The sequence below is a fragment of the Plectropomus leopardus genome, chromosome 20 (genome assembly GCF_026936395.1).
Source record: "Plectropomus leopardus strain MGB_pleo_1.0 chromosome 20, ASM2693639v1, whole genome shotgun sequence".
Lineage (NCBI taxonomy): Eukaryota > Metazoa > Chordata > Actinopteri > Perciformes > Serranidae > Plectropomus > Plectropomus leopardus.
In genome coordinates this window covers 3,960,839-3,987,999 of record NC_142195.1, presented here as the reverse complement: position 1 = coordinate 3,987,999, position 27,161 = coordinate 3,960,839, and the positions used below count along the sequence as shown (strand labels likewise).

The 27,161-nt window shown below is 34.9% G+C and overlaps 1 protein-coding gene across 3 annotated transcripts in view; it reads right to left on the bottom strand.

Moving 5' to 3' along the window:
• Positions 1-1,887: 1,887 nt before the first annotated feature.
• The window catches only part of pde8b (phosphodiesterase 8B), a 103,828-nt gene continuing 78,554 nt past the window's right edge, over positions 1,888-27,161 (bottom strand). For all 3 annotated transcript variants that reach the window (XM_088070799.1, XM_042508962.2, XM_088070800.1), the window contains exon 22: positions 1,888-5,971. In XM_088070799.1, coding sequence (XP_087926925.1) covers positions 5,862-5,971 — 110 coding nt within the window. In that variant the 3' untranslated portion in view covers positions 1,888-5,861. The remainder of the gene's footprint in view (positions 5,972-27,161) is intronic.

Below are 27,161 nucleotides of genomic sequence, written 5' to 3'. Positions count from 1 at the left end.
TATGAAAAGAAGTGTTTTTTTAACAAATTTGGACATATGGATATTTAATACTGATTTTATATTATATAAATATAATGTAACTTCAGTTATATACTGAGAGATTCCAGTAATATAACTAAACAATTAAAACTGAAGAAAAAACTTATAACATTCTGTAAAATGTAATATTATAAAAATGCAATTTCTGGTGAGAAATAAATTAGGACATCCCTACATTTTTTCCCACTTCGAATGGCTAAAATCACACACAACTGTATCACATCAGGTGCACGTGATAAAGGAGGCTGATGAAGGACATTTAGTTTGGTGTGCTCCTGACAGTTGAAGTGAGTGTGAACACCATGGTGAGATCAAAAGAGCTGTCTGAAGCCTTCAGAAAGAAGATTGTAGCAGCTTATGAGTCTCAAAAGATCTCAAAATCAGCCATTCCACTGTCCGAAAAATAGTCTACAAGTGGAGGACATTCAAAACGACTGCCAACATGGCCAGGTCTGGCTGTCCAAGCAAGTTCACCCTGAGAGCAGACCGCAAAATGTCTCCAAAAACCCTAAAATGTCATCATGGGACTTACAGCAGGCTCTTGCTGCTGTAAATGTGAAAGTGCATGCCACAACAATCAGAAAGAGACTGCACAAGTTTAACATTCATGGGAGGCGTGCAAGGAGGAAACCTTTGCTCTCTAAGAAAAACCCAAAGGCTAGACTAAAGTTTGCCAGAGAGAACGTATACAAAGACCGGGACTTGTGGAATAATGTTCTTTGGACATGAGTCTAAAATTGAGTTATGTGGACACCAGAGCAGAGGACATGTTTGGCGTAAACCAAATACAGCATCCCAGGAAAGGAACCTCATACCAACTGTGAAGCACGGTGGTGGAGGCGTCATGGTTTGGGGATGCTTTGCTGCAGCAGGACCTGGCCAGCTCACCATCATAGAATCCACCATGAATTCTACCGTGTATCAGAGGGTGCTTGAGGAACATGTGAGACCATCTGTAAAAAACTTAAAGCTGAAGCAGAACTGGACCCTGCAACATGACAATGACCCAAAACATACCAGTAAATCCACCAGGGACTGGCTGGAAACTAAGAAATGGAGAGTCCTGGAATGGCCAAGTCAAAGCCCAGATCTTAATCCCATTGAGATGCTGTGGGGTGACTTGAAACGGGCTGTACATGCAAGAAACCCCTCAAACATCTCACAGCTGAAAGAATTCTGCGTTGAGGACTGGGGCAAACTTTCGTCAGACCGATGTCCAAGGTAGGGTGTCCTAACTTTTTGCTTAGTTAGAATATGCATGTTTGTTGATATCTTTTGTTTAATGAGTAAAACAAGGTTAATTTTTGTTGTTTACCTGCAATAAATCACTTTCTTTTCCAGAGATAAATTTTAAAAAATTAGACATCAATATGTGAACATTTCTTAACAAAGAACTGAATATTTAATGGGGTGTCCTAATTTTTTCACATGACTGCAACTTAATGACAACAATACTTTGGGTTTATCAGCACAGTACTTAAATTTTATAATAACAGTGCTTTACTTAACTTTAACAGTGTTTTATTTAGTTTCAAAAACAGTTCTTTATTTAACTTTAATGTAACTATTTTATTGAACTTCATTATAACAGCACTTCATTTAACTTTATTATAACAGTACTTAATTTAACTTATTTTTCTTTTTAGCTTTGGACAGAGCCAGGCCAGCTGTTCACTCTTGACTCCAGTTTTTATTTTAAACAATGCCCTCCGTTTTCTGCTTGAAGCCTTTATATTTACTGAACAGATACGAGACAGCGATGGTCCTCCGACCCAACTTTTCACCAAAAAGTAAGTAAGAAAATGTTGAATTCTTGCTTTGAAGTTGTTGATGCCACTCATAAAAAAGTTGTTTAAAGAACGCTTTAATCGTCTCTCACAATACATTTGTGTGTTTGACAGTGAACATCAAAGTAAGACATCATAATCCAGAGAGCAAAACTAAGTCAAACATTTCAAACAAACATGGTAAATTTAAGTGATGGAAAGTTTTTTTCACGACTATGCATGAGGCAGTAAAATCTTTCAAAATACACAATTACAGTTCTCATGGCCAATATATTTTTTTCTCTTTGAAAAATAATTTGTACTGTATGCAACATTATCACTTTCTAATTATTGTTCTGTTTATAAATTATACAAAAGCAACACAGGATTGGCACGCAGCCACGGCCATCAGTGTCAGAGATGAGATAGAGAGAGAGGAAATAGAAATCACTGTAAGTGATGAAGGCTTATTATTACGCAACAAGCAGTTATACAATCTGGCTGTGCCTCTGTAGAATCAAAGCGTGGCTGTCATCTCACCTAACTGATATCATCACATTCCAGTCATTGCTGTTCACAGAAAAAAAGGCATGTCTGACATGTAAATCCGAAGTATTTAAATTGGCTTTGTGAGTAGAAATCTAGCAAAAATATCTTCTCGTGATCAGAGATAGCAGTCAGGACACATTCAGAGGTGGAGCCACATTTCAAAATTGTAAAAAAATTAAAATTTTTTAGAGATTTTGTAAATCACCCTGCAAACACATACCCCCCCCCCAAAAAAAAAGTTACACAAGCAAATTATGTTAAAATGCAAAGCAAATACTGTGTGATTATTTACAAGAACAGCAGGTACATTAGGTAGTTTTACAGTGTGTTGCAACAAAAGCAGACCTAAACACCGAGACATGACAAGATTAAGGCGTTGATTAAGACCTTGGTCATCGATAAAATGATGTCATATCATTATGAATACTGGGATTTGACCAGTTTAGTCAATTAAAAGTGAGCTGAGACAATAACTGACAAATAGTGGAATTCTGATCCAACTTCCCCTGATTCAGTTTCTGTTTTAAAACCTCACAGTCGTACAAAACAGGATAAAATGTCAGGACCACTGAGTTACAACTAGCAGAGATCATAAAGCAACATAACCAAAGCAAAATTTTAAATATCTAAAACATTGTATGGCTTTTCTATAGAGAAGAGGAACTGTTTTAACTAAAAAAACAAAACAAAACAAAACAAAACTACTCTGTAAAGATGACCAAAGAATAAGGCACCAGTAACGAGCTCTCTGTGCCTTTGGTTAATGCTGCAATAATGTGCATTTCCTGGAGTTGAAGTCTTGGGACTGGAGCTGGTAATGCATAATAATATTACATAATTTCACCAAAGCAGCAGATTTCAAATCCAATTTTCTTATAATATCAAAGAGATCTAATACTCCTAATGAAAAACAGCAGTGCCCACTACAAAAATCCTAAGACAATGCTAATGGCGAAAATCTTGAAATTATTCACACTATTATCACTTCAAAGCACTCAGACAATTTCCCTTACTTAATATGGGATACATTTCAGCTGATTTGCAGACATCAGTGACGCCGACGATGGCTTGTTGGCTCAAACACATGTTTCTATCCATTTTTGCCCAAATTAACCCTTTAAAAACTGAGCATATTGGCTTGATTTCTTTCAAAAACATAAGACAGCAATGAAAGAAATTAGTAAAAAGTCACAAGAAAATAACTTAAAAATTAGTAAAAAAAAGTTAAAAAAGTAAAAAAAAAACCCCAAACAAAAACAAAAAACAAACAAAAAACATAATTAAAATACAAGGAAAAAACTGGAAACAATTCTTAGATTATTCTAATTTTGTAACATAATTTTAAGTAATTATGATAATTAATTATGATATTTTTTTCCCCAGATTTTTTTTCTCCCTAGATGTTTTCCCTAGCTTTATATAAAAAAGAAATCTACTAATTCCTTGGAATTTCTTAAGAAATTATTAAAAAGTTACTCATTGCCTTGAAAGAAATATCTAACAAAGCGCGTGCAGTTCAAAATGTCACTGTGGAAGTGACATCAAGCGGCGGACATTATGTTTTCTTCTTTTGAAAGAAATCGCACCAATTTGCTCAGTGTTGAGAGGTTTTAATACCTCAGAAGTTTAAATAAGGGTTGATAGTTAGTTAATTGGCTGGTAAATATTTAATTGAATGTTAAATTTAATCAACAGGCTATAAGATGCTGTCAAAATATTTGCAGTATGTTGATGTGATTGACGGGATAAAATGCAGTTTTAGTTTTTATGTTTTTCCCCCAAATAACCATTAATTGATTAATCAATTGTTAATATTACCAAATAATTGATTGAGGAACATGCTTTTTTAACACTAGTTAAAATACTAAAAGCAGCATGAGAAAATTGATGTCACTCCTGGTTTCAAAGGGTTAAATACGTGGAATTTTCTGTGAGTGCTAATTGTTTCTAATAGGCTACTGTTACACCTTCATGTGTTAACATTTAAAAAATGTAGAATGCATTAACATTAACAAGATAACACCTGTTCAAATATTAAAGCAGAATAGTTGCATTTTCTATTAGCGGTCACAGTGGGGTAATAACTAACTCTGTCCACCAGAGGGCAGAAACACCATGCAAATCTCATGATCTGGCAGCCTTTGTGTTAGTCCTCTCAATCCAAACAATCTAAAAAAATCATGTGCAGGCTGTAATTCTCCCCCAAAACAGGGCCAAATGACTGCAAGGTGAATTGCAGTTGCAGGATTTAAGATACAAAAAGAAAACAAAATAAGTTTAACAAAAACCATGTGAGAGGCGGAGCTGATTAGTGCTGGAGGCAGACTGCTGTTTTTTTGTTTTTTACGAGCTGGATCCAAACACGGATCTGCTGCTCCTTTGTACATCTGTCAGGTTGCTGTGAGGTCCAACGCAGCTACTCGCTGCTCTGACAGCAGCGTTGCTCTATACTGTACAACAGTCAGTGTGGCTTCACATAGAAAGCTTATATTGTTCAGATACTCACAAGTCAGATTTGTTTTCTTTTTCGGGTGCGAGTGTCTACAGTTAGTGTCGCAAAGCTATGTGTGTATCGTAACAACTGATTTTTTTTGTGTTATTTGATAAAAGCATGACTGCTGACTTTCAACAGCTCCGATACAGTGAAGTTCTGTTCCATATGTTCTGACAGATCTTTACTGTTTTCACAGTGCACAAAGGAAAATGATACCTACGTGATCCAGACATCATCACGAGCCCTTCTTCTGTGTATATGGCTCCTCTTTCTGAAATCTTACTGTTCTCTCTGTACGGGCCAAAAAGGACAGGATTGCTAAGTATTTGGTCCCAGAAACAAGTCAGAGTGTCTAACTGCAGAGCGGATCACAGCTCATAAGTAAATAATTCCAGCTGAGCACCTTCACAAGTTGGCAAATTTGAACAAGCATGAACATCAGTGCTTCTAGCTTTGGTCACCATTGTAATCACCGTTTTTCTTCTACAGCAACAGAGTGAAAAGATTTGTTTAAAGAAAATTACAGGAAAAAAGTTTGAAAATTACAGGAAAAAAAGTGAAAAGCAAAAGGATGCTCAGAATGAAAATAATCATAATCATAATTAGCTAAAGTGCAGGTTTGTGGTGTTGTTACACTGTATGGTACAGATTGTCAGGTGAGCCGTGAGGTCCACACAGTTTCGTAGGAATACTTAACAGGGCCGTACAGTAAAAGTCGACGGGGCCCCTCAAATGACAACCTGTTCTCCACTTGCAGAACACAACCTCCACTCGGAGCTGCACAAGAAAAGAGGCTGTGATTTGAGATCGAAACAGCGCCCCAGTGTTCGTCAGCCAGCGATTTCTGCTCACAGAGACCTCGATCACGCAGCTTCGGGCCCACGAATGTGTCCGGGAGCGCCACAGAGCTGCGTCCAATCACAGCTGAAGAGACTAAGTGTTTCTCTGCAGGGCTGCATTCGCTGTCCTACCCTGCTGGGAGCGAAGGATGAGAGGAGGCAACAAGGAGTTGGTCACGACGGAGGGGGAGGACGCAGGCTCTTACACTTCATCTCATCCAAGCTCTTCCAGTACTTGTAATTCTCCGACAGGTGCTCCATTAGACCAGGCAGGCTGGCAAAGGCTGGAAAGTGATACACAAAAACACACTGCTGTCACATCCTGTAATCTGACTTTTTATGACACACTATACTTTGATTTTTTTAAACAAATAATATAATATACAATCTCAATTTCGTGACAAGCTGTACTTTTTGAAAATTATGAATTTCTACAACATACATTACCATGATTTTTTTTGACATACTGTATGCTATACTTTGACGTTTTTATATTATGGGGTTGTCAAGCTATTAGGGAAGACATTTAACAAAAAATATTTTTTTTATATCATTTTGGACAATTTAGTGTACTATGACCTTTTCTTATTTGTTTATTTTTTATCAAGTTTTGACCACATGCTATAGGATGACTTTTTTATGCTATTTTGGACATACTTTACTACTTTAATAAATACTTATTATGCAATTTTGTGTGACAAACCATACTATAACATTTTTATGCCATTGACTTTGACTTTTTTTATACTATTTTGGACGACACTATAGTATGCATTTTTTTACATAACTAGTATGACTTTTTAAAAATGTTTTTAGTGGCCATAATACACTATGACCTTTTTAATGCCATTTTGGATGACATAGTAAACTCTGACTTTTTTATACTATTTTGGGCAATATAGTACAGAGTTGCTTTTCTTTCATGCAGGTTTGAACGAGATACTATAGTATGACTTTTTTATGCTAGTTTGGATGATATGCTAGACGATGTTTTTTTTTTTGCTGCCTTGGACGACATACTATGCTATGACTTTTTCTATGCCATTTTGGATGACATACTACATTATTGCATTTTTTAGGCAATTTTGGACAGTATACTATATTACTAAATTGTTATGGTACTTTTGACAACACATTATGGTATGACTCTTTTCATACCATTTTGGACCCCATACTATACAATGATATTTTTAGGCCATTTAGGCCATTTAAGGCATTTTGGACAAAATATGCACTATGACATTTCTACGGTATTTTGTAAGACACTGATACTATGGCGTTTTTGTGTCATCTTGGACATCATACTATTCTATGTAGTTTTTGTGTCATTTTGGATGAAATACTATACTGTAATGTTTTTGTAACATTTTGGAGGACATACTGTGTCATTTTTGTGTCATTTTGGAAGACATATGACGTTTTTGTGCCATTTTGGACCACATACGGTACTACAACGTTTTTGTTCCGTTTTGGACCACATACTAAACTATGACATTTTTGTGCAATTTTGATGACATACTACATTGAAATACTACACTATGATGTTTTTTTTTGCCATTTTTGAGGACATACTATACTATGTCGTTTTTGTGCTGTGTTGGATGACATACTATACTTTGACATTTTTGTGTAATTTTAGAAGACATACTATATCTTGAGGTTTTTGTGCCATTTTGGACCACATACTATTCCATGATGTTTTAGTGCTCTTTCGGACAACATACTGTATCGTAACTTTTTTGTGCCGTTTAGGATCACATACTATAATATAACATTTTTGTGCCATTTTTGACCACATACTATACTGTTTGGAGACCAGCCAAGAATGGAATCTCGCACCAAGATCCTAACCCAAGCTTGCTCATTCCCCCCGAGGGAGGTGAACCCCTTCATGAACATGTAAATGGCCCCACCCTGGCTCATGAGCATGTTTAACATGTTCATGAATCAGTAGCAGCAGCTGCTTGAGCAACCACTGACAGGAAACCACATGATGAGGGGTAGAAGAGGAAGTTTCTACTCAAACATGCCAACGCGAGGCCAGCCAATGAGGACAGACAGAGAGTGGAGAGCGACAGATCTCCAGATAAAGAGGTACAACAGATGACTGTGTGTGTGCTTTTTGTGCTTTTGCCTTATCTTGCTTAGACTTTGTGTTAGGGGGTATATGTAAGTCCTGTAAAACTGTTCGCCTTTTCATCCCTCTGAAAAAAAACCTTTCAGTCTGCTGCTTGGCTTTGACCGACCACGAGTAAATGAAAACTCACAACATGCTATATTATGATGTTTTGGAACGTATAGCATGTTGAAAAAAAGCCCATATATATTAGAGACATGTAGAGACATGCCATAGTATAGCATGTTGAAGAACAGCAAAAAACGTCAGAAAACCACATAGTATAGTATGGCGAAAACTCAAATTTTCACATGACCCAAAAAAAGCTGAAAATTGCATATTAAAGCTTGTAGAGACACAATATAGTATAGCATGTCGAAAAAAAGGCAAAAAATGTAAAAATTGGCATGTCCAAAAAACAGCAGAAAACCACATAGTATGGTTTGGCGAAAAACGTCACATTTTTATGTCCCAAAAATGGCTGAAAACTGCATTTTATAGCTTGTAGAGACACACCATTATATAGCATGTTGGGAAAACGGCCAAATACATCATAATATAGCATGTCTAAAAAACGGTCGAATGGCAAAAAATGTCAAATTTTGACATGTCCCAAAAATGGCTGAAAACCACATAGTATGGCTTGTAGAGACACGCTATAAAAAAGCATGTTGAAGTAACAGCCAAAAACGTCATAATATAGCATGTCGTACAAAGGGCAGAAAACCACATTGTATAGTACGGCGACTAGTAAGTCAAATTTTGACATGTCCCGAAAATGGTTGAAAACTGCATTTTATAGCTTGTAGAGAGACGCTATAGTATAACATGTCGAAAAAAAAAGGCCAAAATGTCATATTATAGCATGTCGAAAAAATGGTGAAAACTGCATGGTATAGTATGGCGAAAGATCTCGAATTTTGACATGTCCAAATAATGGCTGATAGTATGTCAAGAAAAAAGGCCAAAAACATCATAATATAGCATGTCGAATAAAGGGTAGAAAACCACATAGTATAGTACAGCGAAAAACGTCAAATTTCAGCATGTCCAAAAATAGCTGAAAACTGCATATTAAAGGTTGTAGAGACACACCATAGTATAGCATGTCGAAAAAAAGACCAAAATGTCATAATTGGCATGTCGGAAAAAATTGGTGGAAAATCGCATAGTTTAGTATGGCAAAAAAAGTCAAATTTTGACATGTCCCAAAAATGGCTGAAAACCACATATTATAGCTTGTCGAGACACGCTATCAAAAAGCATGTTGAAAGAGAACATGCTATAATTTCTATAACATGCTGTTCTTTGACGTTTTTCAGTATTTGGAGAGATCACTTTTTTGACCATTTTTCCCTGAGCTATAGTATGGCGTTTTTATCCATACTAAACTTTGGCCTAAAACACTCAAAATATTGACTTTTTAGACCTTTTTTTCAACAGATTACACTATAAACAACATCAACATGCTGTTCCATGTCTTTTTTCAGCGTTTCGAAGGATGACTTTTTTGACCATTTTTCCCTGAGCTATAGTATGGCGTTTTTATCCATACTAAACTTTGGCCTAAAACGCTCAAAACATTGACTTTTTAGACCATTTTTTCAACAGGCTATACTATAAATAGCCTCAACATGCTGTTCAATGACTTTTTTCAGTATTTGGAGAGACTAAAAAATGGTCAAAAAGTAATCTCTCCAAATACTGAAAAAAGTCATTGAACAGCATGTCAAGGCTGTTTATAGCATAGCCTACTGGGAAAATGGTCTAAAAAGTCAATATTTTGACTGTTTTAGGCCAAAGTTTAGTATGGAGAAAAACGCCATACTATAGCTCAGGGAAAAATGGTCACAAAAGTGATCCTTCGAAATGCTGAAAAAAGTCACTGAACAGCATGTTGAGGCTGTTCATAGTATAGTCTGTTGAAAAAATGGTCTAAAAAGTCAATATTTTGAGTGTTTAAAACCAACGTTTAGTTCGGAGAAAAACGCCATACTATAGCTCAGGGAAAAATTCTCAAAAAAGTGATCTTTCGAAATGCTGAAAAAAGTCATAGAACAGCATATTCGGGCTGTTTATAGTGTAATCTGTTGAAAAAATGGTCTAAAAAGTCAATATTTTGAGTGTTTTAGGCCAAAGTTTAGTATGGAGAAAAACGCCATACTATAGCTCAGGGAAAAATGGTCACAAAAGTGATCCTTCGAAATGCTGAAAAAAGTCACTGAACAGCATGTCAAGGCTGTTTATAGCATAGCCTACTGGGAAAATGGTCTAAAAAGTCAATATTTTGAGTGTTTTAAACCAAAGTTTAGTACGGGGAAAAACGCCATACTGTAGCTCAGGGAAAAATGGTCAAAAAAGTGATCCTTGAAATGCTGAAAAAGTCATAGAACAGCATGTTGAGGCTGTTTATAGTGTATTCTGTTGAAAAAATGGTCTAAAAGTCAATATTTTGAGGGTTTGAGGCCAAAGTTTAGTATGGAGAACAACGCCATACTATAGCTCAGGAAAAAATGGTCAAAAAGTAATCTCTCCAAGTACTGAAAAAACTCATAGAACAGCATGTTCGGGCTGTTTATAATGTAATCTGTTGAAAAAATGGCCTAAAAAGTCAATATTTTGAGTGTTTTAGGCCAAAGTTTAGTATGGAGAAAAACGCCATACTATAGCTCAGGGAAAAATGGTCAAAAAAGTGATCTCTCCAAATACTGAAAAAAGTCATAGAACAGCATGTTTGGGCTGTGTATAGTATAGCCTATTGGAAAAATGGTCTAAAAAGTCAATATTTTGAGTGTTTTAGGCCAAAGTTTAGTATGGAGAAAAACGCCATACTATAGCTCAGGGAAAAATGTTCAAAAAAGTGATCTTTCGAAACGCTGAAAAAAGTCAAACAACAGTATGTTCAGGCTGTTTATAGTATAGCCTGTTGAAAAAACAGTCTAAAAAGTCAAGATTTTGAGCGTTTCAGGCCAAAGTTTAGAACGGAGAAAAACGCCATAGTATAGCTCAGGGAAAAATGGTCAAAAAAGTGATCTCTCCAAATACTGAAAAAAGTCAAAGAACAGCATGTTCAGGCTGTTTATAGTATGGCATGTTGGAAAAATGGTCTAAAAAGTCAATATTTTGAGTGTTTTAGGCCAAAGTTTAGTATGGAGAAAAACGCAATACTATAGCTCAGGGAAAAATGGTCAAAAAAGTCATTCTTCAAAAGGCTGAAAAAAGTCATAGAAGAGCATGTTCGGGCTGTTTATAGTTTAATCTGTTGAAAAAATGGTCTAAAAAGTCAATATTTTGAGTGTTTTAGGCCAAAGTTTAGTATGGAGAAAAACGCCATACTATAGCTCAGGGAAAAATGGTCAAAAAAGTGATCTCTCCAAATCCTGAAAAAAGTCATAGAACAGCATGTTCGGGCTGTGTATAGTATAGCCTATTGGAAAAATGGTCTAAAAAGTCAATATTTTGAGTGTTTTAGGCCAAAGTTTAGTATGGAGAAAAACGCCATACTATAGCTCAGGGAAAAATGTTCAAAAAAGTGATCTTTCGAAACGCTGTAAAAAAGTCAAACAACAGTATGTTCAGGCTGTTTATAGTATAGCCTGTTGAAAAAACAGTCTAAAAAGTCAATATTTTGAGCGTTTCAGGCCAAAGTTTAGAACGGAGAAAAACGCCATAGTATAGCTCAGGGAAAAATGGTCAAAAAAGTGATCTCTCCAAATACTGAAAAAAGTCAAAGAACAGCATGTTCAGGCTGTTTATAGTATGGCATGTTGGAAAAATGGTCTAAAAAGTCAATATTTTGAGTGTTTTAGGCCAAAGTTTAGTATGGAGAAAAACGCAATACTATAGCTCAGGGAAAAATGGTCAAAAAAGTCATTCTTCAAAAGGCTGAAAAAAGTCATAGAAGAGCATGTTCGGGCTGTTTATAGTTTAATCTGTTGAAAAAATGGTCTAAAAAGTCAATATTTTGAGTGTTTTAAACCAAAGTTTAGTATGGAGAAAAACGCCATACTATAGCTCAGGGAAAAATGGTCAAAAAAGTGATCTCTCCAAATACTGAAAAAAGTCATAGAACAGCATGTTCGGGCTGTGTATAGTATAGCCTATTGGAAAAATGGTCTAAAAAGTCAATATTTTGAGTGTTTTAGGCCAAAGTTTAGTATGGAGAAAAATGCCATACTATAGCTCAGGGAAAAATGTTCAAAAAAGTGATCTTTCGAAACGCTGAAAAAAGTCAAACAACAGTATGTTCAGGCTGTTTATAGTATAGCCTGTTGAAAAAACAGTCTAAAAAGTCAAGATTTTGAGCGTTTCAGGCCAAAGTTTAGAACGGAGAAAAACGCCATAGTATAGCTCAGGGAAAAATGGTCAAAAAAGTGATCTCTCCAAATACTGAAAAAAGTCAAAGAACAGCATGTTCAGGCTGTTTATAGTATGGCATGTTGGAAAAATGGTCTAAAAAGTCAATATTTTGAGTGTTTTAGGCCAAAGTTTAGTATGGAGAAAACGCCATACTATAGCTCAGGGAAAAATGGTCAAAAAAGTCATTCTTCAAAAGGCTGAAAAAAGTCATAGAAGAGCATGTTCGGGCTGTTTATAGTTTAATCTGTTGAAAAAATGGTCTAAAAAGTCAATATTTTGAGTGTTTTAGGCCAAAGTTTAGTATGGAGAAAAACGCCATACTATAGCTCAGGGAAAAATGGTCAAAAAAGTGATCTCTCCAAATACTGAAAAAGTCATAGAACAGCATGTTAATGCTGTGTATAGTATAATCTATTGGAAAAATGGTCTAAAAAGTCAATATTTTGAGAGTTTTAGGCCAAAGTTTAGTATGGAGAAAATGCCATACTATAGCTCAGGGAAAAATGTTCAAAAAAAGTGATCTTCGAAACGCTGAAAAAAGTCAAACAACAGTATGTTCAGGCTGTTTATAGTATAGCCTGTTGAAAAAACAGTCTAAAAAGTCAAGATTTTGAGCGTTTCAGGCCAAAGTTTAGAACGGAGAAAAACGCCATAGTATAGCTCAGGGAAAAATGGTCAAAAAAGTGATCTCTCCAAATACTGAAAAAAGTCAAAGAACAGCATGTTCAGGCTGTTTATAGTATGGCATGTTGGAAAAATGGTCTAAAAAGTCAATATTTTGAGTGTTTTAGGCCAAAGTTTAGTATGGAGAAAAACGCCATACTATAGCTCAGGGAAAAATGGTCAAACAAGTCATTCTTCGAAAAGCTGAAAAAAGTCATAGAACAGCATGTTCGGGCTGTTCATATTTTAATCTGTTGGAAAAATGGTCTAAAAAGTCAATATTTTGAGTGTTTTAGGCCAAAGTTTAGTATGGAGAAAAACGCCATACTATAGCTCAGGGAAAATTGGTCAAAAAAGTGATCTCTCCAAATACTGAAAAAAGTCACTGAACAGCAGGTTGAGCCTATTGGGAAAATGGTCTAAAAAGTCAATATTTTGAGTGTTTTAAACCAAAGTTTAGTACGGGGAAAAACGCCATACTATAGCTCAGGGAAAAATGTTCAAAAAAGTGATCTTTCGAAACGCTGTAAAAAAGTCAAACAACAGTATGTTCAGGCTGTTTATAGTATAGCCTGTTGAAAAAACAGTCTAAAAAGTCAAGATTTTGAGCGTTTCAGGCCAAAGTTTAGAACGGAGAAAACGCCATAGTATAGCTCAGGGAAAAATGGTCAAAAAGTGATCTCTCCAAATACTGAAAAAGTCATTGAACAGCATGTTCAGGCTGTTTATAGTATGGCATGTTGGAAAAATGGTCTAAAAGTTAATATTTTGAGTGTTTTAGGCCAAAGTTTAGTATGGAGAAAAACGCCATACTATAGCTCAGGGAAAAATGGTCAAAAAAGTCATTCTTCGAAAGGCTGAAAAAAGTCATAGAACAGCATGTTCGGGCTGTTTATAGTTTAATCTGTTGAAAAAATGGTCTAAAAAGTCAATATTTTGAGTGTTTAAAACCAACGTTTAGTTCGGAGAAAAATGCCATACTATAGCTCAGGGAAAAATTCTCAAAAAAGTGATCTTTCGAAATGCTGAAAAAAGTCATAGAACAGCATATTCGGGCTGTTTATAGTGTAATCTGTTGAAAACATGGTCTAAAAAGTCAATATTTTGAGTGTTTTAGGCCAAAGTTTAGTATGGAGAAAAACGCCATACTATAGCTCAGGGAAAAATGGTCAAAAAAGTGATCTCTCCAAATACTGAAAAAAGTCATAGAACAGCATGTTTGGGCTGTGTATAGTATAGCCTATTGGAAAAATGGTCTAAAAAGTCAATATTTTGAGTGTTTTAGGCCAAAGTTTAGTATGGAGAAAAACGCCATACTATAGCTCAGGGAAAAATGTTCAAAAATGTTATCTTTCGAAACGCTGAAAAAAGTCAAACAACAGTATGTTCAGGCTGTTTATAGTATAGCCTGTTGAAAAAACAGTCTAAAAAGTCAAGATTTTGAGCGTTTCAGGCCAAAGTTTAGAACGGAGAAAAAGCGCCATAGTATAGCTCAGGTAAAAATGGTCAAAAAAGTGATCTCTCCAAATACTGAAAAAAGTCAAAGAACAGCATGTTCAGGCTGTTTATAGTATGGCATGTTGGAAAAATGGTCTAAAAAGTCAATATTTTGAGTGTTTTAGGCCAAAGTTTAGTATGGAGAAAAACGCCATACTATAGCTCAGGGAAAAATGGTCAAAAAAGTGATCTCTCCAAATATTGAAAAAAGTCATAAAACAGCATGTTGAGGCTGTTTATAGTTTAATCTGTTGAAAAATGGTCTAAAAAGTCAATATTTTGAGTGTTTTAGGCCAAAGTTTAGTATGGAGAAAAAGCCATACTATAGCTCAGGGAAAAATGGTCAAGAAAGTCATCTCTCAAATGCTGAAAAAGACATAGAACAGCATGTTAATGCTGTTTATAGTATAATCTGTTGGAAAAATGGTCTAAAAAGTCAATATTTTGAGTGTTTCAGGCCAAAGTTTAGTATGGAGAAAAGCATGCCATACTATAGCTCAGGGAAAAATGGTCAAAAAGTCATTCTTCAAATGCTGAAAAAGTCATAGAACAGCATGTTCGGGCTGTTTATAGTTTAATCTGTTGAAAAAATGGTCTAAAAAGTCAATATTTTGAGTGTTTTAAACCAAAGTTTAGTACGGGGAAAAACGCCATACTATAGCTCAGGGAAAATTGGTCAAGAAAGTGATCTCTCCAAATACTGAAAAAAGTCACTGAACAGCATGTCCAGGCTGTTTATAGCATGGCATGTTGGAAAAATGGTCTAAAAAGTCAATATTTTGAGTGTTTTAGGCCAAAGTTTAGTATGGAGAAAACGCAATACTATAGCTCAGGGAAAAATGGTCAAAAAGTGATTCTTCAAAATGCTGAAAAAGTCATAGAACAGTATGTTCAGGCTGTTTATAGTTTAATCTGTTGAAAAAATGGTCTAAAAAGTCAATATTTTGAGTGTTTTAGGCCAAAGTTTAGTATGGAGAAAAACGCCATACTATAGCTCAGGGAAAAATGGTCACAAAAGTGATCTTTCGAAATGCTGAAAAAAGTCACTGAACAGCATGTTGAGCCTGTTCATAGCATAGTCTGTTGAAAAAATGGTCTAAAAAGTCAATATTTTGAGTATTTAAAACCAACGTTTAATTCGGAGAAAAACGCCATACTATAGCTCAGGGAAAAATGGTCACAAAAGTGATCTCTCCAAATACTGAAAAAAGTCAAACAACAGTATGTTCAGGCTGTTTATAGTATAGCCTGTTGAAAAAACGGTCTAAAAAGTCAAGATTTTGAGCGTTTCAGGCCAAAGTTTAGAACGGAGAAAAACGCCATAGTATAGCTCAGGGAAAAATGGTCAAAAAAGTGATTTCTCCAAATACTGAAAAAAGTCAAAGAACAGCATGTTCAGGCTGTTTATAGCATAGCCTATTGGGAAAATGGTCTAAAAAGTCAATATTTTGAGTGTTTTAGGCCAAAGTTTAGTATGGAGAAAAACGCAATACTATAGCTCAGGGAAAAATGGTCAAAAAAGTCATTCTTCAAAAGGCTGAAAAAAGTCATAGAAGAGCATGTTCGGGCTGTTTATAGTTTAATCTGTTGAAAAAATGGTCTAAAAAGTCAATATTTTGAGTGTTTTAGGCCAAAGTTTAGTATGGAGAAAAACGCCATACTATAGCTCAGGGAAAAATGTTCAAAAAAGTGATCTCTCCAAATACTGAAAAAAGTCATAGAACAGCATGTTTAGGCTGTTTATAGTGTAATCTGTTGAAAAAATGGTCTAAAAAGTCAAGATTTTGAGCGTTTCAGGCCAAAGTTTAGTATGGAGAAAAATGCCATACTATAGCTCAGGGAAAAATGGTCAAAAAAGTCATTCTTCAAAACGATGAAAAAAGTCATAGAACAGCATGTTCGGGCTGTGTATAGTATAGCCTGTTGAAAAAACAGCCTAAAAAGTCAAGATTTTGAGCGTTTCAGGCCAAAGTTTAGAACGGAGAAAAACGCCATACTGTAGCTCAGGGAAAAATGGTCAAAAAAGTGATCTCTCCAAATACTGAAAAAAGTCAAAGAACAGCATGTTCAGGCTGTTTATAGTATGGCATGTTGGAAAAATGGTCTAAAAAGTCAATATTTTGAGCGTTTCAGGCCAAAGTTTAGTATGGAGAAAAACGCCATACTATAGCTCAGGGAAAAATGGTCAAAAAGTCATTCTTCAAATACTGAAAAAGTCATAGAACAGCATGTTCAGGCTGTTTATAGTTTAATCTGTTGGAAAAATGGTCTAAAAAGTCAATATTTTGAGTGTTTTAGGCCAAAGTTTAGTATGGAGAAAACGCCATACTATAGCTCAGGGAAAATTGGTCAAAAAAGTGATCTCTCCAAATACTGAAAAAAGTCACTGAACAGCATGTCCAGGCTGTTTATAGCATAGCCTATTGGGAAAATGGTCTAAAAAGTCAATATTTTGAGTGTTTTAAACCAAAGTTTAGTACGGGGAAAAACGCCATACTGTAGCTCAGGGAAAAATGGTCAAAAAAATGATCTTTCGAAATGCTGAAAAAAGTCATAGAACAGCATATTGGGGCTGTTTATAGTGTATTCTGTTGAAAAAATGGCCTAAAAAGTCAATATTTTGAACGTTTTAGGCCAAAGTTTAGTATGGAGAAAAACGCCATACTATAGCTCAGGGAAAAATGGTCAAAAAAGTGATCTCTCCAAATACTGAAAAGTCATAGAACAGCATGTTCGGGCTGTTTATAGCATAGCCTATTGGAAAAATGGTCTAAAAAGTTAATATTTTGAGTGTTTTAGGCCAAAGTTTAGTATGGAGAAAAACGCAATACTATAGCTCAGGGAAAAATGGTCAAAAAGTGATCTTCAAAGGCTGAAAAAGTCATAGAACAGCATGTTCAGGCTGTTTATAGTATAGCCTGTTGAAAAAATGGTCTAAAAAGTCAATATTTTGAGTGTTTAAAACCAAAGTTTAGTATGGAGAAAAATGCCATACTATAGCTCAGGGAAAAATGGTCAAAAAGTGATCTTCAAATACTGAAAAAGTCAAAGAACAGCATGTTCAGGCTGTTTATAGTATAATCTGTTGAAAATATGGTCTAAACAGTCAATATTTTGAGTGTTTTAGGCCAAAGTTTAGTATGGAGAAAAACGCCATACTATAGCTCAGGGAAAAATGGTCAAAAAAGTGATCTCTCCAAATACTGAAAAAAGTCATAGAACAGCATGTTCAGGCTGTTTATAGTATAATCTGTTGAAAAATGGTCTAAAAAGTCAATATTTTGAGCGTTTCAGGCCAAAGTTTAGTATGGAGAAAAATGCCATACTATAGCTCAGGGAAATATGGTCAAAAAAGTGATCTCTCCAAATACTGTAAAAAGTCATACAACAGCATATTCGGGGTGTTTATAGTGTAATCTGTTGAAAAAATCATCTAAACAGTCAATATTTTGAGCATTTTAAGCCAAAGTTTCGTATGGAGAAAACGCCATACTATAGCTCAGGGAAAAATGGTCAAAAAGTGATCTTCAAAGGCTGAAAAAGTCATAAAACAGCATGTTCAGGCTGTTTATAGTATAGCCTGTTGAAAAAATGGTCTAAAAAGTCAATATTTTGAGTGTTTAAAACCAACGTTTAGTTCGGAGAAAAATGCCATACTATAGCTCAGGGAAAATTCTCAAAAAGTGATCTCTCCAAATACTAAAAAAAGTCATAGAACAGCATGTCCAGGCTGTTCATAGTATAGCCTGTTGAAAAAATGGTCTAAAAAGTCAATATTTTGAGTGTTTTGGGCCAAAGTTTAGTATGGAGAAAAACGCCATACTATAGCTCAGGGAAAAATGGTCAAAAAAGTGATCTCTCCAAATACTGAAAAAAGTCATAAAACAGCATGTTCAGGCTGTTTATAGTATAGCCTGTTGAAAAAATGGTCTAAAAAGTCAATATTTTGAGCGTTTTAGGCCAAAGTTTAGTATGGAGAAAAACGCAATACTATAGCTCAGGGAAAAATGGTCAAAAAAGTCATTCTTCGAAAGGCTGAAAAAAGTCATAGAAGAGCATGTTTGGGCTGTTTATAGTTTAATCTGTTGAAAAAATGGTCTAAAAAGTCAATATTTTGAGTGTTTTAGGCCAAAGTTTAGTATGGAGAAAAACGCCATACTATAGCTCAGGGAAAATTGGTCAAAAAAGTGATCTCTCCAAATACTGAAAAAAGTCATTGAACAGCATGTCCAGGCTGTTTATAGCATAGCCTATTGGGAAAATGGTCTAAAAAGTCAATATTTTGAGTGTTTTAAACCAAAGTTTAGTACGGGGAAAAATGCCATACTGTAGCTCAGGGAAAAATTCTCAAAAAAGTGATCTTTCGAAATGCTGAAAAAAGTCATAGAACAGCATATTGGGGCTGTTTATAGTGTATTCTGTTGAAAAAAAGGTCTAAAAAGTCAATATTTTGAGGGTTTGAGGCCAAAGTTTAGTATGGAGAACAACGCCATACTATAGCTCAGGAAAAAATGGTCAAAAAGTAATCTCTCCAAGTACTGAAAAAACTCATAGAACAGCATGTTCGGGCTGTTTATAATGTAATCTGTTGAAAAAATGGCCTAAAAAGTCAATATTTTGAGTGTTTTAGGCCAAAGTTTAGTATGGAGAAAAACGCCATACTATAGCTCAGGGAAAAATGGTCAAAAAAGTGATCTCTCCAAATACTGAAAAAAGTCATAGAACAGCATGTTCGGGCTGTGTATAGTATAGCCTATTGGAAAAATGGTCTAAAAAGTCAATATTTTGAGTGTTTTAGGCCAAAGTTTAGTATGGAGAAAAACGCCATACTATAGCTCAGGGAAAAATGTTCAAAAAAGTGATCTTTCGAAACGCTGTAAAAAAGTCAAACAACAGTATGTTCAGGCTGTTTATAGTATAGCCTGTTGAAAAAACAGTCTAAAAAGTCAAGATTTTGAGCGTTTCAGGCCAAAGTTTAGAACGGAGAAAAACGCCATAGTATAGCTCAGGGAAAAATGGTCAAAAAAGTGATCTCTCCAAATACTGAAAAAAGTCAAAGAACAGCATGTTCAGGCTGTTTATAGTATGGCATGTTGGAAAAATGGTCTAAAAAGTCAATATTTTGAGTGTTTTAGGCCAAAGTTTAGTATGGAGAAAACGCAATACTATAGCTCAGGGAAAAATGGTCAAAAAAGTCATTCTTCAAAAGGCTGAAAAAAGTCATAGAAGAGCATGTTCGGGCTGTTTATAGTTTAATCTGTTGAAAAAATGGTCTAAAAAGTCAATATTTTGAGTGTTTTAGGCCAAAGTTTAGTATGGAGAAAAACGCCATACTATAGCTCAGGAAAAAATGGTCAAAAAGTGATCTCTCCAAATACTGAAAAAAGTCATGGAACAGCATGTTGAGGCTGTGTATAGTATAGCCTATTGGAAAAATGGTCTAAAAAGTCAATATTTTGAGTGTTTTAGGCCAAAGTTTAGTATGGAGAAAACGCCATACTATAGCTCAGGGAAAAATGTTCAAAAAGTGATCTTCAAATGCTGAAAAAGTCAAACAACAGCATGTTCAGGCTGTTTATAGTATAGCCTTTTGAAAAAACAGTCTAAAAAGTCAAGATTCTGAGCGTTTCAGGCCAAAGTTTAGTATGGAGAAAAACGCCATAGTATAGCTCAGGGAAATATGGTCAAAAAAGTGATCTCTCCAAATACTGAAAAAAGTCATAGAACAGCATGTTCAGGCTGTTTATAGTATGGCATGTTGGAAAAATGGTCTAAAAAGTCAATATTTTGAGTGTTTTAGGCCAAAGTTTAGTATGGAGAAAAACGCAATACTATAGCTCAGGGAAAAATGGTCAAAAAGTCATTCTTTCAAAGGTTGAAAAAGTCATAGAACAGCATGTTCGGGCTGTTTATAGTTTAATCTGTTGAAAAATGGTCTAAAAAGTCAATATTTTGAGTGTTTTAGGCCAAAGTTTAGTATGGAGAAAACGCCATACTATAGCTCAGGGAAAAATGGTCAAAAAGTGATCTCTCCAAATACTGAAAAAGTCATAGAACAGCATGTTAATGCTGTGTATAGTGTAATCTGTTGAAAAAAATGGTCTAAAAAGTCAATATTTTGAGCGTTTCAGGCCAAAGTTTAGTATGGAGAAAAACGCCATACTATAGCTCAGGGAAAAATGGTCACAAAAGTCACTCTTCGAAACGATGAAAAAAGTCATAGAACAGCATGTCCAGGCTGTTCATAGTATAGTCTGTTGAAAAAATGGTCTAAAAAGTCAATATTTTGAGTGTTTAAAACCAACGTTTAGTTCGGAGAAAAACGCCATACTATAGCTCAGGGAAAAATGTTCAAAAAAGTGATCTTTCGAAATGCTGAAAAAAGTCATAGAACAGTATATTCGGGCTGTTTATAGTTTAATCTGTTGAAAAAATGGTCTAAAAAGTCAATATTTTGAGCGTTTCAGGCCAAAGTTTAGTATGGAGAAAAACGACATACTATAGCTCAGGGAAAAATGGTCAAAAAAGTCATTCTTCGAAACGATGAAAAAAGTCATAGAACAGCATGTTCGGGCTGTTTATAGTTTAATCTGTTGAAAAAATGGTCTAAAAAGTCAATATTTTGAGTGTTTTAGGCCAAAGTTTAGTATGGAGAAAAACGCCATACTATAGCTCAGGGAAAATTGGTCAAAAAAGTGATCTCTCCAAATACTGAAAAAAGTCACTGAACAGCATGTCCAGGCTGTTTATAGCATAGCCTATCGGGAAAATGGTCTAAAAAGTCAATATTTTGAGTGTTTTAAACCAAAGTTTAGTATGGAGAAAATGCCATACTGTAGCTCAGGAAAAATGGTCAAAAAGTGATCTTTCGAAATGCTGAAAAAAGTCATAGAACAGCATATTGGGGCTGTTTATAGTGTATTCTGTTGAAAAAATGGCCTAAAAAGTCAATATTTTGAACGTTTCAGGCCAAAGTTTAATATGGAGAAAAACGCCATACTATAGATCAGGGAAAAATGGTCAAAAAAGTGATCTCTCCAAATACTGAAAAAAGTCATAGAACAGCATGTTCGGTCTGTTTATAGCTTAGCCTTTTGGAAAAATGGTCTAAAAAGTCAATATTTTGAGTGTTTTAGGCCAAAGTTTAGTATGGAGAAAAACGCCATACTATAGCTCAGGGAAAAATGGTCAAAAAAGTCATTCTTCGAAACGATGAAAAAAGTCATAGAACAGCATGTTCGGGCTGTTTATAGTTTAATCTGTTGAAAAAATGGTCTAAAAGTCAATATTTTGAGTGTTTTAGGCCAAAGTTTAGTTGGAGAAAAACGCCATACTATAGCTCAGGGAAAAATGGTCAAAAAGTGATCTCTTCAAATGCTGAAAAAGTCATAGAACAGCATGTTTGGGCTGTTGTTTATAGTATAGTCTGTTGAAAAATGGTCTAAAAAGTCAATATTTTGAGTGTTTTAGGCCAAAGTTTAGTTCGGAGAAAAAACGCCATACTATAGCTCAGGGAAAAATGGTCAAAAAGTGATCTCTCCAAATACTGAAAAAAGTCATAAAACAGTATGTTCAGGCTGTTTATAGTATGGTCTGTTGAAAAAATGGTCTAAAAAGTCAATATTTTGAGCCTTTCAGGCCAAAGTTTAGTATGGAGAAAAACGCCATACTATAGCTCAGGGAAAAATGTTCAAGAAAGTCATCCTTCAAATGCTGAAAAAGTCATGGAACAGCATGTTAATGCTGTTTATAGTGTAATCTGTTGAAAAAATGGTCTAAAAGTCAATATTTTGAGTGTTTCAGGCCAAAGTTTAGTATGGAGAAAAACGCCATACTATAGCTCAGGGAAAATTGGTCAAAAAAGTGATCTCTCCAAATACTGAAAAAAGTCATTGAACAGCATGTCCAGGCTGTTTATAGCATAGCCTATTGGAAAAATGGTCTAAAAAGTCAATATTTTGAGTGTTTTAGGCCAAAGTTTAGTATGGAGAAAAACGCAATACTATAGCTCAGGGAAAAATTCTCAAAAAAGTGATCTTTCGAAATGCTGAAAAAAGTCACAGAACAGCATATTCAGGCTGTTTATAGTATAATCTGTTGAAAAAATGGTCTAAAAAGTCAATATTTTGAGTGTTTTAGGCCAAAGTTTAGTATGGAGAAAAACGCCATACTATAGCTCAGGGAAAAATGGTCAAAAAAGTGATCTCTCCAAATACTGAAAAAAGTCATAAAACAGCATGTTCAGGCTGTTTATAGTATAGCCTGTTGAAAAAATGGTCTAAAAAGTCAATATTTTGAGTGTTTAAAACCAACATTTAATTCGGAGAAAAACGCCATACTATAGCTCAGGGAAAAATGGTCAAAAAAGTCATTCTTCGAAACGATGAAAAAAGTCATAGAACAGCATGTTGAGGCTGTTCATAGTATAGTCTGTTGAAAAAATGGTCTAAAAAGTCAATATTTTGAATGTTTAAAACCAACGTTTAGTTAGGAGAAAAACGCCATACTATAGCTCAGGGAAAAATGGTCAAAAAAGTGATCTCTCCAAATACTGAAAAAAGTCATAGAACAGCATGTTCGGGCTGTTTATAGCATAGCCTTTTGGAAAAATGGTCTAAAAAGTTAATATTTTGAGTGTTTTAGGCCAAAGTTTAGTATGGAGAAAAACGCAATACTATAGCTCAGGGAAAAATGGTCAAAAAAGTCATTCTTCGAAAGGCTGAAAAAAGTCACTGAACAGCATGTTCGGGCTGTTTATAGTTTAATCTGTTGAAAAAATGGTCTAAAAAGTCAATATTTTGAGTGTTTAAAACCAAGGTTTAGTTCGGAGAAAAACGCCATACTATAGCTCAGGGAAAAATTCTCAAAAAAGTGATCTTTCGAAATGCTGAAAAAAGTCATAGAACAGCATATTGGGGCTGTTTATAGTATAGTCTGTTGAAAAAATGGTCTAAAAAGTCAATATTTTGAGTGTTTAAAACCAACGTTTAGTTCGGAGAAAAACGCAATACTATAGCTCAGGGAAAAATGGTCAAAAAAGTGATCTTTCCAAATACTGAAAAAAGTCATAAAACAGTATGTTCAGGCTGTTTATAGTATGGTCTGTTGAAAAAATGGTCTAAAAAGTCAATATTTTGAGCCTTTCAGGCCAAAGTTTAGTATGGAGAAAAACGCCATACTATAGCTCAGGGAAAAATGTCCAAGAAAGTCATCCTTCGAAATGCTGAAAAAAGACATGGAACAGCATGTTAATGCTGTTTATAGTGTAATCTGTTGAAAAAATGGTCTAAAAAGTCAATATTTTGAGCGTTTCAGGCCAAAGTTTAGTATGGAGAAAAACGCCATACTATAGCTCAGGGAAAATTGGTCAAAAAAGTGATCTCTCCAAATACTGAAAAAAGTCATTGAACAGCATGTCCAGGCTGTCTATAGCATAGCCTATTGGGAAAATGGTCTAAAAAGTCAATATTTTGAGTGTTTTAAACCAAAGTTTAGTACGGGGAAAAATGCCATACTGTAGCTCAGGGAAAAATTCTCAAAAAAGTGATCTTTCGAAATGCTGAAAAAAGTCATAGAACAGCATGTTCGGGCTGTTTATAGTGTATTCTGTTGAAAAAAAGGTCTAAAAAGTCAACATTTTGAGTGTTTTAGGCCAAAGTTTAGTATGGAGAAAAACGCCATACTATAGCTCAGGGAAAAATGGTCAAAAAAGTGATCTCTCCAAATACTGACAAAAGTCATAAAACAGCATGTTCAGGCTGTTTATAGCATAGCCTATTGGAAAAATGGTCTAAAAAGTCAATATTTTGAGTGTTTTAGGCCAAAGTTTAGTATGGAAAAAAACGCCATACTTCAGGGAAAAATGTTCAAAAAAGTGATCTTTTGAAACGCTGAAAAAAGTCATAGAACAGCATGTTCGGGCTGTTTATAGTTTAATCTGTTGAAAAAATGGTCTAAAAAGTCAATATTTTGAGTGTTTAAAACCAACGTTTAGTTTGGAAAAAAAAGCCATACTATAGCTCAGGGAAAAATTCTCAAAAAAGTGATCTTTCGAAATGCTGAAAAAAGCCATAGAACAGCATATTGGGGCTGTTTATAGTATAGTCTGTTGAAAAAATGGTCTAAAAAGTCAATATTTTGAGTGTTTAAAACTAACGTTTAGTTTGGAGAAAAACGCCATACTATAGCTCAGGGAAAAATTCTCAAAAAAGTGATCTTTCGAAATGCTGAAAAAAGTCATAGAACAGCATATTGGGGCTGTTTATAGTATAGTCTGTTGAAAAAATGGTCTAAAAAGTCAATATTTTGAGTGTTTAAAACCAACGTTTAGTTCGGAGAAAAACGCAATACTATAGCTCAGGGAAAAATGGTCAAAAAAGTGATCTCTCCAAATACTGAAAAAAGTCATAGAACAGCATATTCGGGGTGTGTATAGTATAGCCTATTGGAAAAATGGTGTAAAAAGTCAATATTTTGAGTGTTTTAGGCCAAAGTTTAGTATGGAGAAAAACGCCATACTATAGCTCAGGGAAAAATGCTCAAAAAAGTGATCTCTCCAAATACTGAAAAAAGTCAAACAACAGTATGTTCAGGCTGTTTATAGTATAGCCTGTTGAAAAAACGGTCTAAAAAGTCAAGATTTTGAGTGTTTCAGGCCAAAGTTTAGAACGGAGAAAAACGCCATACTATAGCTCAGAGAAAAATGCTAAAAAAAGCGGTCTCTCCAAATACTGAAAAAAGTCAAAGAACAGCATGTCCAGGCTGTTCATAGTATAGCCTGTTGAAAAAATGGTCTAAAAAGTCAATATTTTGAGTGTTTTAGGCCAAAGTTTAGTATGGAGAAAAACGCCATACTATAGCTCAGGGAAAAATGGTCACACAAGTGATGCTTCGAAATGCTGAAAAAAGTCACTGAACAGCATGTTGAGGCTTTTTATAGCATAGCCTATTGGGAAAATGGTCTAAAAAGTCAATATTTTGAGTGTTTTAAACCAAAGTTTAGTACGGGGAAAAACGCCATACTGTGGCTCAGGGAAAAATTCTCAAAAAAGTGATCTTTCGAAATGCTGAAAAAAGTCATAGAACAGCATATTGGGGCTGTTTATAGTGTATTCTGTTGAAAAAATGGTCTAAAAAGTCAATATTTTGAGTGTTTTAGGCCATAGTTTAGTATGGAGAAAAACGCCATACTATAGCTCAGGAAAAAATGGTCAAAAAGTAATCTCTCCAAATACTGAAAAAACTCATAGAACAGCATGTTCGGGCTGTTTATAATGTAATCTGTTGAAAAAATGGCCTAAAAAGTCAATATTTTGAGTGTCTTAGGCCAAAGTTTAGTATGGAGAAAAACGCCATACTATAGCTCAGGGAAAAATGTTCAAAAAAGTGATTTTTCGAAACGCTGAAAAAAGTCATAGAACAGCATGTACGGGCTGTTTATAGTTTAATCTGTTGAAAAAATGGTCTAAAAAGTCAATATTTTGAGTGTTTTAGGCCAAAGTTTAGTATGGAGAAAAACGCCATACTATAGCTCAGGGAAAAATGGTCACACAAGTGATGCTTCGAAATGCTGAAAAAAGTCACTGAACAGCATGTTGAGGCTGTTTATAGCATAGCCTATTGGGAAAATGGTCTAAAAAGTCAATATTTTGAGTGTTTTAAACCAAAGTTTAGTACGGGGAAAAACGCCATACTGTGGCTCAGGGAAAAATTCTCAAAAAAGTGATCTTTCGAAATGCTGAAAAAAGTCATAGAACAGCATATTGGGGCTGTTTATAGTGTATTCTGTTGAAAAAAAGGTCTAAAAAGTCAATATTTTGAGTGTTTTAGGCCAAAGTTTAGTATGGAGAAAAACGCCATACTATAGCTCAGGAAAAAATGGTCAAAAAGTAATCTCTCCAAATACTGAAAAAACTCATAGAACAGCATGTTCGGGCTGTTTATAATGTAATCTGTTGAAAAAATGGCCTAAAAAGTCAATATTTTGAGTGTCTTAGGCCAAAGTTTAGTATGGAGAAAAACGCAATACTATAGCTCAGGGAAAAATGTTCAAAAAAGTGATTTTTCGAAACGCTGAAAAAAGTCATAGAACAGCATGTTCGGGCTGTTTATAGTTTAATCTGTTGAAAAAATGGTCTAAAAAGTCAATATTTTGAGTGTTTTAGGCCAAAGTTTAGTATGGAGAAAAACGCCATACTATAGCTCAGGGAAAAATGGTCAAAAAAGTCATTCTTCGAAACGATGAAAAAAGTCATAGAACAGCATGTTCGGGCTGTGTATAGTATAGCCTGTTGAAAAAATGGTCTAAAAAGTCAATATTTTGAGCGTTTCAGGCCAAAGTTTAGAACGGAGAAAAACGCCATACTATAGCTCAGAGAAAAATGCTAAAAAAAGGGTTCTCTCCAAATACTGAAAAAAGTCATAGAACAGCATGTTCGGGCTGTTTATAGTTTAATCTGTTGAAAAAATGGTCTAAAAAGTCAATATTTTGAGTGTTTTAGGCCAAAGTTTAGTATGGAGAAAAACGCCATACTATAGCTCAGGGAAAAATGGTCACACAAGTGATGCTTCGAAATGCTGAAAAAAGTCACTGAACAGCATGTTGAGGCTGTTTATAGCATAGCCTATTGGGAAAATGGTCTAAAAAGTCAATATTTTGAGTGTTTTAAACCAAAGTTTAGTACGGGGAAAAACGCCATACTGTGGCTCAGGGAAAAATTCTCAAAAAAGTGATCTTTCGAAATGCTGAAAAAAGTCATAGAACAGCATATTGGGGCTGTTTATAGTGTATTCTGTTGAAAAAAAGGTCTAAAAAGTCAATATTTTGAGTGTTTTAAACC